This window comes from Musca autumnalis, unplaced genomic scaffold (genome assembly GCF_047663935.1).
Source record: "Musca autumnalis isolate F117 unplaced genomic scaffold, ASM4766393v1 scaffold_5, whole genome shotgun sequence".
Lineage (NCBI taxonomy): Eukaryota > Metazoa > Arthropoda > Insecta > Diptera > Muscidae > Musca > Musca autumnalis.
Window position 1 is genome coordinate 40352498 of NW_027412088.1, and position 11850 is coordinate 40364347.

An 11850-nucleotide genomic window follows, 5' to 3' on the forward strand; every position below is an offset into this window, starting at 1 on the left:
TTGTGATGATCGTGAAATATTTAGCGGGTGAAATGGACCAAAAACATAATATTTATCCAAGTTTGTAACGGCTCTGTATGTCGAAATTTTAAATAAGGTAAGGGTATATGAAAAAGAAGAAGCTTGCAATTAGAGATGGTGATCAGATAATATTTAGAAGGTTAAATGGACCATAACTTTTGTTATCTTTATTCCTGGAGGAGACATTCCGAGCAAGTAAGTTATACTTGAAAGACGATCTTTTGACCTCTCCATTGATGTCAATTATGTTGATGTATGTGATCAGATAACAGAGTTACAGCCTTATAGTTCCAGTTTTTTGTTTGTAGCGTTATCATAAACACGCTTGAGGTCGTAATTACAGCTCAATAGTCGCGTAATTTTGCTGAAGGTAAGAGTTTAGATTGAAGAAAATGCCTATAATTTTGCATGATGATCTGAAATTATTTAGCGGGTGACATAGACCTTTCTTTTGTATGAAAAATATTAGATCATTAATATGTTTTTATTGCCGAATCCGAAAGACGTGCCATAAGTTGCCACTTGTAGAGAAGTTTTTCATGGCTGAAATACTCAGGAAATATCGCCAACATTACAAAGGGGTATTTTTACACCGTTGGAAATTTTATGTGGTCAGATCCGGGAATCGAAACCGGCCCTTCAGCGTGCAAGGTGGTTGCACATAGCTAATTCCTAGAGGTTGTGGTGTAGGGTATCATATGGTGGGCCCCTTCCGACTATAGACTTTACTTACTTGTTTCTCATACAATTTCTAATAAAAATATAGCTCTCATATAAATAAGATAACTATTCACAATCTCATATCCTTTTGGTTTCAATGAAATTTCACAAACCACGAAATACGGATTTTTTTCTTTAATTATGGTTGATTGCATTATTTTGTTTTCTCTCTACGTGGTATAAATTATGGTTTTGGTATTTGAAACTCAAAAGAAAAAATGTGTGCTACAAAAAAAAAAAAAATAAATAAATAAATAAAAATTATTTCAATACAAAAAGGATTACAACATTTTTATAATAAACGCTGCGATTGCACAAAGTTTCCACAAACAACAAAAACAACATTTTAAATTTATGTTTCGCTGTTTGAAAATAAATCTGTACAAAAACAGTAGTGTATAATTTAATATTTTCTCAATTGAAATGTGTTATAATTTTTGTTAGTGTTTCAGTTTTTCTGATGATTAATATCAACAACCAAATAAATTTAAATTTCATAAATAAATATTTCCAATGAAACCAATGCGACAGGCAGGGCATGCACAGCAGGGCATACATTTTTGTACACAAATAATATATCAACGACAGCTTGGACATTGGCAGCAACAATATTCCCATGATAACAAATTCATATATAAAACAAAGTCATAAATAAACAAAAACAAATATTTAATTTAATACATTTTTTTCGTTCATTATTATTTTATTATGGCTGTTTTGAAATAAATAGGAACTTAAAAATAATAAACGTGCTAAAAATAATTAATTTATTGCTGTACAAAATGACTACTTAAAAAACTAGATTTTTAGGCCATTACACCGGCCTGCCATCATTTCAAACTGTCTCCTCTTTAATGGCTTCAATGAAATGTGTTATTTGTCGCCGTGTTGTTAATTTCCAGGACACACATGCCACTGAAGATATAAAAAATCCAATGCCTGCAAAAAATAAATTAAATAAAAAAGGTTTAAATTAGGTTTAATTTAATTTGTTATGAAATAAAAAAATTGAGATTATAGATTTAAATAAATATATCATTGATAAATAAATATTGATATAAATGTATATGCGCATATAAAAATAAGAACAAATTCACAATACAACAAAATTAAGTTTTATTGCAATTCAACACACTTCACATTTTCATTTTATTTTGCTCTCGGCTTGATTCGATCATGCGAACTTTTGATTTGTAGCCGAACATACTTTGTTTAAACGTTTACATGTACACCACCAACTGTTTCTTATTTTGCTAAGAAAAAACTCGCTTGCCGACGGTGAACGTTGAATGCACAACCCTAGGATTTGTAGTCGGACACACTACCGTACTCATTACTTAGTAAGAAGAGAAAAAAAGTAGTTTTGCCTTGATATATTACTTTGTAATAGGTTACATAATGACTAACGGATCCGAATTTAAGCTGGGTCTATACTTTCGAAATTTTGTTTTATACCCTCGATCACATAATGGAGGGTATATTAAGTTTGTCATTTCGTTTGTAACCTGCGAAATATTAATTTGAACACCTATTTTAGAGGTAATGGTCGAAATGATCAAAAGTGTGCCTTATTAAAATAATGGTTTTGGACCCATAATAGGTTTGGACAAAATCCATATCAGACAATTTAGAGTCGATTTAGCTCTGTCTATCCATCTTCCTGGATAATAAGCCAACCTATATGGTCCAAACACCTCGTAACATTTTATCCAAACTAAGATGAAGTTAAACAAGTACGAACGACATTACGTTCGGCCGGGATGAAATTGTCATACCCTCCACCCCGAGATGTATCGAAATAAAATGGAAAAATTAGTTACCTTTTTTATGAAGAAGACTAAATACCAAATTTCAGCAATTTCAAAATACCAAAATTCGGTCTTACCGACAAATTTCTGGCGGAAAGGTTTTAGACTGAAAGAAGACTAAATACCAAACTTTCGGTAAGATAATGTGGCTAAAACTTTCCAAATACCGAAAATCAAGAGGTACGCTTCTATGGGGGATATAGGAAGACGTGGACTTGTATTGTTAATTATTTTCTGGAATATTTTATAACCCCATGGATAACAAACTTTTGTAATTTCGGTGGGATATTGGCGTCACAACTAAGTTCCAAATTTCAGTTATTTCGGTGTCATAATGAAGTTAAAACCTGCCAAATACCACAAATCCGGAGGTACCGTTCTATGGGGGCTATATGAAGCCGTGGATCTATACCGACAAAATTCGGGGGAAAGTTTTATACTCCCAACCATTTCGGTTTAATAATGAAGCTAAAACCTGCCAAATACCACAAATCCGGAGGTACCGTTCTGTGGGGGCTACATGAAGCCGTGGACCTATACCAAAAAATTTTCTGGGGAAAGTTTTATACCCTCAATGAAGACTAAGTACCAAATTTCAACAATTTCGGTAGAATATTACTGCCACAAACTTCCAAATACCGGAAATCCGAAGATACCGTTCTATGGGGCTATATGAAGCCGTGGACCTATACCGACAAAATTCTGGGGAAAGTTTTATAACCCCAACGAAGACTAAATTCCAAATTTCAGCCACTTCGGTGACTTAATGAAGCTAAAACCTTCCAAATACCGGAAATCCGGAGGTATCGTTCTATGGGACTATATGAAGCCGTGGACATACACCGACAAAAATTCTGGGGAACGTTTTATAACCCCAACAAAGACTAAATTCCAAATTTCAGCCATTTCGGTGACTTAATGAAGCTAAAACCTTCCAAATACCGCAAATCCGGAGGTACCGTTCTATGGGGGTTATATGAAGCCGTGGACTTATACCGACAAATTTCTGGGGGAATGTTTTATACCCCCAACCATTTCAGCCATTTCGGTTTAATAATGAAGCTAAAACCTTACAAATACCGCAAATCCGGAGGGCCCGTTCTAGGGGGGCTATGTGAAGCCGTGGACCTATACCAAAAAAATTCTGGGGAAAGTTTTATACCTCCAACGAAGACAAAATACCAAATTTCAACAATTTCGGTAGAATATTACTGCCACAAACTTCCAAATACCGGAAATCCGAAGATACCGTTCTATGGGGCTATATGAAGCCGTGGACCTATACCGACAAAATTCTGGGGGAAAGTTTTGTACCACCAACGAAGTCTAAGTACCAGATTTCAGCCATTTCGGAGGAATATTTAGGCCACAACCTTCAAAATACCGAAAATCGGGAGGTATTTTTCTATGGAGGCTATATGAAGGCGTGGACCTATACCGACAAATTTCATATGGAAAGTTGTATACCCCAAATGAATACTAAATACCAAATTTCAGCCATTTCAGTGGATTATTGTGGCCACAACCTTCAAAATACCGAAAATCGGGTTGTACCGTTCTATGGGAGCTATATCAAAACGTGGACCGATATAGCCCATTTGCAATACCAAGCATCCTAGGAGTAATAGAAACTTCTATACCAAATTACCAAGCTCTATCATAGAAATTGCGAGCAGTATATTGATTTCAACAGACGGACGGACGGACATGGTTATATTGACTTAGAATTTAATCCTGATCAAGAATATATATACTTTATAGGGTCTACGATGAATATTTCGATGTGTTACAAACGGTATGACAAATTTAATTGTACCCTCCATATTATGGTGGAAGGTATAAAAAGGACCATACTGGTACACTCCTACGGATACCTACCCCACAACATTTCAAAAATATGCTTCTAACTTCCAGCCGTAGACTAGGATCAAATATAGACTATAAAATTTTAAAATTTTTCGCAGGACAGGTCTCGGATAGTTTTGATTTTGTTTTTTGCAAATACACTATTTTGTGGTTTCCAATCTATACTTCCTGACAAAGGGCCCAAAAACCACATGCAGACGTCCAATAAAATGACTGATGAGTAATTTGACGGCGGATTGACCCAAAACTTCACTACACCTGCGTTCCGACTAGCAGCTGCCACCTCCGACTAGCGCACTGTGGTCGAACTTGTATGGGAAGAACGGCCAAATATGAGCAGATATCAATACGAAAACTTCATTAAAGGCTAGTTTAGCAACACAAATAAAAAGAAGCAAAACAAAAATCAACATATGTAGGTCCAACTTTAGGTATAGCCCCCATAGAACGGTACCCCCTGATTTCTGGCATTTTGGGGGTCTTGACTACATCTTTCAATGAAATTGGCTAAAATTTGCCTATCGGTATTCCCTAGTGTTAGAAAACCTTCTTGGCAAAAATTTTTGAATTCGGTCCACGTTTTGATAGAGTCCCCATATAATTATACCGCCCGATTTTCGGAATTTTGAAGGTTTTATATAAGTTATTAATTCGAAATGGCCGAAATGCCACTTAATCTTTCCTACCTCCAGGAAAGATTAAGTGGCATTTCAGCCATTTCGAAAATTGTCGATTAATGTAGGTCCCCCCTTCGATCTGTACCGGCCAATATTCGGTATTTTTAGGCTTCTAACCGTAATAATCAATCAAAATGGCTAAATTTTGCAAATTTTACATTGACGTATCATATCGTCGGTGTCATGCTTAAGTGTTCCATACGCCATTTTTGACATTTTGAGATAAAGGTACCTTACAAGGTTTTGAACCATGCTCTTTCAGATTTTTTGGTCGGTTTTTCTCTATCTCTTATAGTTTCTGATATATTCAAATGCCAGTATGTTCCATATCCGCTTCCATATCCATAAAGCCTGGCGTATGGAACAAAACAACTTTTTTGTTCCATATCCATGTCGTTTGGCGTATGGAACAAAAAGAGACAAAAACGAATTGTTCCGCACAAAAATGATGGAGTTGGGAACAAAAAATTGCCTATTTTTGCAAAGTTACGAATAATGTGGCGTATGGAACAAATTGTTTTAAAGGACTTGGTTTAAAAACTGAAGAATAATAGATTCTAAATCCAAATATTTGTGAATATTGTATTGTTATATGAAAACGAAAATTTATAAATCGTTTAAACAAAAAATCTCTAGTTTAAAGTCAAAATTTTGATGTAAGTCCACAAAAATATACGCAAAAACGTGCTGGTGTGGACACCAACTATAAAAATGGTATTATAAGAAAAACGCGGTTAAATGTTTTATGTTACCTAGGAAATGCAAAATATCAATCCATTTTGTCCGATCGAAATTTTTACAACAAAAAAATAGTGATCATTGGAGGCAATCCCTTAAATAAATGTTAAGGAAACCTTTAATAATGGTCCCTATTGCATTTATATGAGAAAAATAAATGTTTCATTTAAAGGCCTGATTTTTCAACTCCACAGTATCGCTTCATATAAGGGAGGTGGAACAAGATTGATAAAAAGTGTTTTGGTTGAAATGTGACAAAACGTGTGACACAAACTGCCAAAAACATAAAAAAAAATACCATGGAACAATTCAGCAACTTTTTGTAATTATAAAAATTGGCCGTAACTTCTAGACTATCGCAGATATCTGACTAAAATAAACCACTGATATATTCTATGAGTTTAGTTAAGTAGAACTGAGCTCTTAAAGTATTGGTTTATTGCACCATTTTTATCCTGTATGGCCTTAAACATTAACTTGAGTTTTTCTCGAATCAGGCAAATGGCGTATGAAACACTTAAGCATGACACCGACGATATAACTTCATATAATATAACTGAACCGCACAATGTCTCTTCTATATACGAGGGCGGTTCGGAAACTTCTTAGCCTATCAATGAAAGAGAATAGTTAGTTCTTCAAAATTTTTTTATTTTTCAATATAATCTCCTGAAACTTCAATTCACTTAGTCCACCGCTTTTCTAGCAATTCTATCCCTTGATTAAAATATTTTTCCTCAAAGTCTTAAAAATAGTGGTTTACAACTGTAATTGCATCTTCATTTGAGGTAAAACGCTTGCCAGCAAGGATTTTTTTTAGATTTGGGAACAAGTGAAAGTCACTGGGAGCTAAATCAGGAGAATAAGGTGGGTGGTCAAGCAACTCGTACTTTAATTCGTTGATTTTAGCCATTGTAAAAACACTCTTGTGCGCTGGTGCGTTGCCTTGATAAAAAATTATTTTTTTGTGTTGTAAGCCAGGACGCTTTTCTCGAATTTGTACACTTAACTGATCCAAAAAGTTGCAATAGTACTCTGAATTTATTGTTTTACCCTTTTGCAGATAGTCAATCAATAAAATACCTTTGAAGTTCCAAAAAAACCGTTGCCATAACCTTACCAGCCGATTGAATTGTTTTTGCCTTCTTTGGGGCACTTCCTCCAGCTTCAGTCCATTGTTTGGATTGTTCTTTTGTCTCTGTAGTATAGTGGTGGATCCATGCCTCATCAACAGTTATGAAACGACGCTTAAAATCCATTTTATTTCGCTTAAAACGATCCAAACAAGCTTGAGAAATGTTCATTCTTATGCGTTTTTGATCGACTGTTAACAAATGCGGCACCCATCTTGCAGAAAGCTTTTTCATCTGTAGTTCTTCATGCAAAATTAAATGGACTCGATCATTTGAGATGCCCATGATACATATTAGCAATGCCATGCACTTTTATTCGTCGATCATTTAATACCATATGATGCACTTTGGCTACAATTTCTGTTGTTGTTGCTGTTTTTGGACGTCCACTACGTGGTTCATCTTCAATGCTTTTACGACCACGTTTAAATTCAGCAACCCAATTTTTTACTGTTGCATATGAAGGAGCACTTTTACCTAACACATTCACCATAAATATTTAATGACATGTAAATATTTAATGACAGCAAGAATTTCTAATTTTTCCATTGTAAAAAAATTGGGGATGCGTCTTTTTTGAACATCTGTTTCTATATGAAGGAGTTGCCAGATCGAAACAAAATTTAACATGTGTTCATAACAGAGATGGAATTTTCCAATACACTTAACTTTTTTCTGTTTATACTGCGCTTTTTGTGCTAGGCTAAGAAGTTTCCGAACTGCCCTCGTATTTAAAAAGCTGAAATGTATGAAAAATGACAAAAACACCCTGAAAGATGCCCTCAGTATTTTGGGAATCATTTCCAAAGACGCGGAAAGACGCAGCTGATAGTTTGAAAATAGAATCTTTAGACTACATACTACTGATCTTTAAAACAAAATTTCGTTGGGGGGAAAGAGAGGGAACATAACTAAAACTTTACATGAAATTCAATTATACTGAAGAAATTACATTGCAAAAGTCCTTCAGTCAACACGCGTATTCAATAATGAATCCCAAAAATTAACAAACACAAAACTGCATAAAAATTAAGTTAATACATTGTTTTTCAATATTGAGTTCATTAAGTTTGATATTAATATTTTACTTTCACCTAACTTTTGCACTAAATTCACCTCAAAATCCAACCTGTTCAAAATTTTATTTTTTGATGCTATTCTCGAAGAGTACAGTAAGAAGTAATCCATAACAAATTTATTTTAGAGAAATTTAACATGTTAGGAGTAGATATGAACACATATGGTGCCAAAAATTAGACTTTAATTTTTTTTTAATTTTGGCTAATGGCAGCGACCACTGTGTAGCGGCTGCCACTATCTATCTAACTTCTCGCCATCTACCTTTATTTTTATACAACTCTTCCTTTCTATCTTTTCTCTTCTAGTTACAGAATGAACACAAAAGACCTTTGGTCCCTGATTGAACCGACGTTATTTATTACAGCTACGTGTTTTTAAACCTAGACAACTAAATCTATATATTTAGGAAAATTGAGATATCTATAAACAACTAGCGGACCCGGCGAACTTCGTCTCGCTATTAAGGAATACAATTTCATACAAAAACTCAATTTTCGATTTTTTCCAATTTTCCGACTTTTCCAGAGAGATTTTCCAAAATTTTCTTCCGTAAAGACCTTCTCCTCGCAAATACGAATAAGTGACAAAAAAGATTACAGAAATCGGCCTAGCCGTTCTCATTTTATGAATTACTATACATTTTTTACACCATTTTTATATATATAGATGTTTGATGTTTTGTAGAAGAAATTTTGGGAATTTTCCCTTAATTTTTGGACTACACAAATGTGATCTAATAACCCAAAACCGATATAGGATTTCTTTATTACCAATATGTACCTTAAAAAGTTGTTCGATTGTTGTATTGCGAATTATTGTTTACCATTGCACACTATCCGAAACATTTTAAAATATTTAGATTATCCTTTCACTTACCAATTAGTAGAATTGCTTCCGATGTTTCATCCTGTATTGTCTTTGAGACTAAACACAACAGGAAAAGGCCACTTAACAAACAAAAGGATCCAATGACAACAGCAATTGTTATAAATATCAATATGGGATCCTTGAGGGCATCGTTGAGAAATGAAGAACACAAGGGTTTGGGTGGAGCACCACTGAAAACAAATTACACAAATTATTATTTCTTATCACTTTTAGATTATTTAAAATTATTTTGTTAAAATATTTTTGTTTTTATTCTTTGAGATAATTTCGATATTCGATTATGATATTTTCTTTAGAAAATTTTATTTTAAATCACACACCACGACTGATCATATGTTGGCAGAGCACAATCGACACGTCTTACTTCCATGATGAGTTCTTCAAAACTAATGCTCTCAGTGATTTCCTCTTTTACATGGAAGTGATGATGTTTGTTGTGGATGGAGATGGAGCTCGTGCTGCAATTTGTTTACCGTCGCTGGCGCTATTTATAAATTGCTACAAACGGAGGAGTGGTATACCATTTACATCGATTGGTTTGTATTTGAAGTTGGAAGGAAGTGCAATGAACTATAATTGAAAAATGGAAATCTGATTGGAGAAAATAAACAAAATTTTAAGCGTTAGGGTATTGAAAACATTCCTTATATAAAAGAAAGTTAGATGGGTGGTGAGAAGATTTAACAAAGTATTCTTCAAATAAAACTAATAAAAACCATAAAAAACTAATGTCCAATTCCCATCGGGAAGAACTACTCTTGTCCACATATGTATATTGACTATAGTCCAAATATTTATAGAAATTAGGTCACAAAACGTTTCTAAAAATTTCTTCAATCTGTTGGAACCTCTATATGGGGGATTACCAAAACATTGACCTATATGGACGATATTTAGTAGAGGAGTTTCGGGGACCTCTGAGAACTTCAAATGTCAAATTAGTCAAAATCTTCAAAATAGCGAAAATTGCGAGGAACCGTTCTAGGAGCTATACCAACAAATGGACCTATGATTTTTGCTGGAGAAGTTTCGGTTTCACAGATCGCTGGAGATCATTGTGGTTAGAGGTCTTGTAAATGACGTATCCCGGCAACCTGACATTTAACTTGTCTCGGACCACCTTTCTATCAATTACTTTATAACCAAAGATTTTTCTGAACCAAGTCAAAGCCGATGGGCAAGGTATCAGAAAATTTACCAATCGTCACTCCACGGAGTTGCACAGTTTTTCAGATTCTCGGGTAGCTTATAGAATTTTTCAGGACATCATCACAGATTCAGCTGCTCGCTGTGCACTTGCTGATCGAAAACCAGAAGTAAGACCAAATTTCGTAATGATATGTATGGATGGTTTTTTTGCGAGGGAAAATTTTCAATTAACAACCAATTCGATAGAAAAAAATCTCAAATGGGGCTACTACCCTTATAGGGAGGCTACATCAAATCGTGGAACATTATCTGATTTTTTTGTAACGTAACGTACCTGTGTAACGTAACGTACCTGTGCTAATGTTTTGTGTCTTAAGAGAAGAAAAAAGTATTATACCCTCAGCGAAGACTATATTCAACATTTCGGCGATATACATAGGTGGATATTGGAGCCAAAATCCTCAAAATACCGAAAATCGGGAGACACCGTTCTGTGGGGGTTATATCAACGCGTGGACCTTTCAGATGGAAAGTTTTATACCCTCAACCGAAACTAAATACATACCAAGTTTCAGTCTTTTCACAGCCTTCGAAATACCGAAAATCGGTCGGTACCGTTCTATTGGGACTATATGAAGGCGAGGACCTATACCGACAAATTTCAGGTGGAGAAGACTAAATAAAAAATTCCAACCTTTTCGGTGGAATATTGAGGCCACAACTTTCAAAATACCGGTTCAATGGAAAGTTGTATGGAAACTAAAAACCAAACTTCAGCCATTTCGGTGGAATATTGAGGCCACAACCTTCAAACTACCGAAAATGGGGAGATACTGTTCAATGGGGTCTATATGATGGTTTGGACCTATACCTACAAAATTCAGGACGAAAGTTGTATAACCTCAATGAAAACTAAATACGAAATTTCAGATAATACGATGGATATTGAGGTCACAACCTTCAAAGTATCGTAAATCCGAAGGTTTACCGACACATTTCACATGAACAGTTGTAAGTTTCGGAACCAAAATTGTAGCTAAAATTCTCAAAATACCAAACTCGGCGGGTACATTTATATGGGGCTTTATCACAACATGGACCTATGTTGACAATTTTATTGGTGGAGTGACCGCTGAAAACCTCAAGTGTTAAATTACAGCTAGTTCAGATAAAAATGCTAGCAAAAGTCGTCAAAATACCGAAAATCGGGGATGCCGTTATATGAGGGCTATACCAAAGCATTGACCTAGGTTTACGTTTTTTGGTGGAGGAGTTTCGTGACCACTGAAAACCTCAAGTGTCAAATTACAGTTAGTTCGGTTAAAAACTGTAGCCAAATGCCTCAAAATATCGGAAATCTAAGGATACTGTTATATGGGGCCTATCCCGGAACATGAACCTATTTGACGATTTTTAGTGGAGAGATTTCGGGACCACTGAAACCCTCAAATATCAAATTACAACTAGTTCGGTCAAAAACGTTAGCTAAAATTCCCAAAATAAATTAAATCAGGAGATACCGTTATATGGGGGCTATACCAAAACGTTGACCTATTTTGATAATTTTTAGTGGAAAAGTTTGTTGGCCATTGGGAACATCAAATGTCAAATTTCAGTTAATTCGGACAGAAAATGTAGCATAAGCCTTAAAATACTTTAAATCGGGAGGTACCGTTATATGGGGGTTACACCAAAAAGTAGACCTATCTTTGCAAATTTTTTTGGTCATTCAGAACCTAAAATGTCAAATTTCAGCTAATTCGGTTAAAA

The 11850-nt window shown here is 34.9% G+C and overlaps 1 protein-coding gene across 1 annotated transcript; it reads right to left on the reverse strand.

Moving 5' to 3' along the window:
• Positions 1-1565: 1565 nt before the first annotated feature.
• On the reverse strand, positions 1566-9301 carry LOC141406318 (uncharacterized). The gene is made up of 3 exons (XM_073991577.1): positions 9252-9301; positions 8920-9101; positions 1566-1680 (listed from the first exon to the last, which is right to left on the reverse strand). The coding sequence occupies exons 1-3, from the start codon at positions 9299-9301 to the stop codon at positions 1577-1579; spliced, it is 336 nt and encodes a 111-aa protein (XP_073847678.1). The 3' UTR covers positions 1566-1576.
• Positions 9302-11850: the final 2549 nt, after the last annotated feature.

Bases quoted from the DNA above. Each gene is read 5' to 3' on its own strand.
- LOC141406318 (XM_073991577.1), bottom strand. From the start codon at position 9,301: ATGGAAGTAAGACGTGTCGATTGTGCTCTGCCAACATATGATCAGTCG. The intron at 9,102-9,251 runs GTGTGTGATTTA...ATTTGTTTTCAG, and splicing joins CCAACATATGATCAGTCGTG to TGGTGCTCCACCCAAACCCT. The intron at 1,681-8,919 runs GTAAGTGAAAGG...TATTTTTTGCAG, and splicing joins GGAAGCAATTCTACTAATTG to GCATTGGATTTTTTATATCT.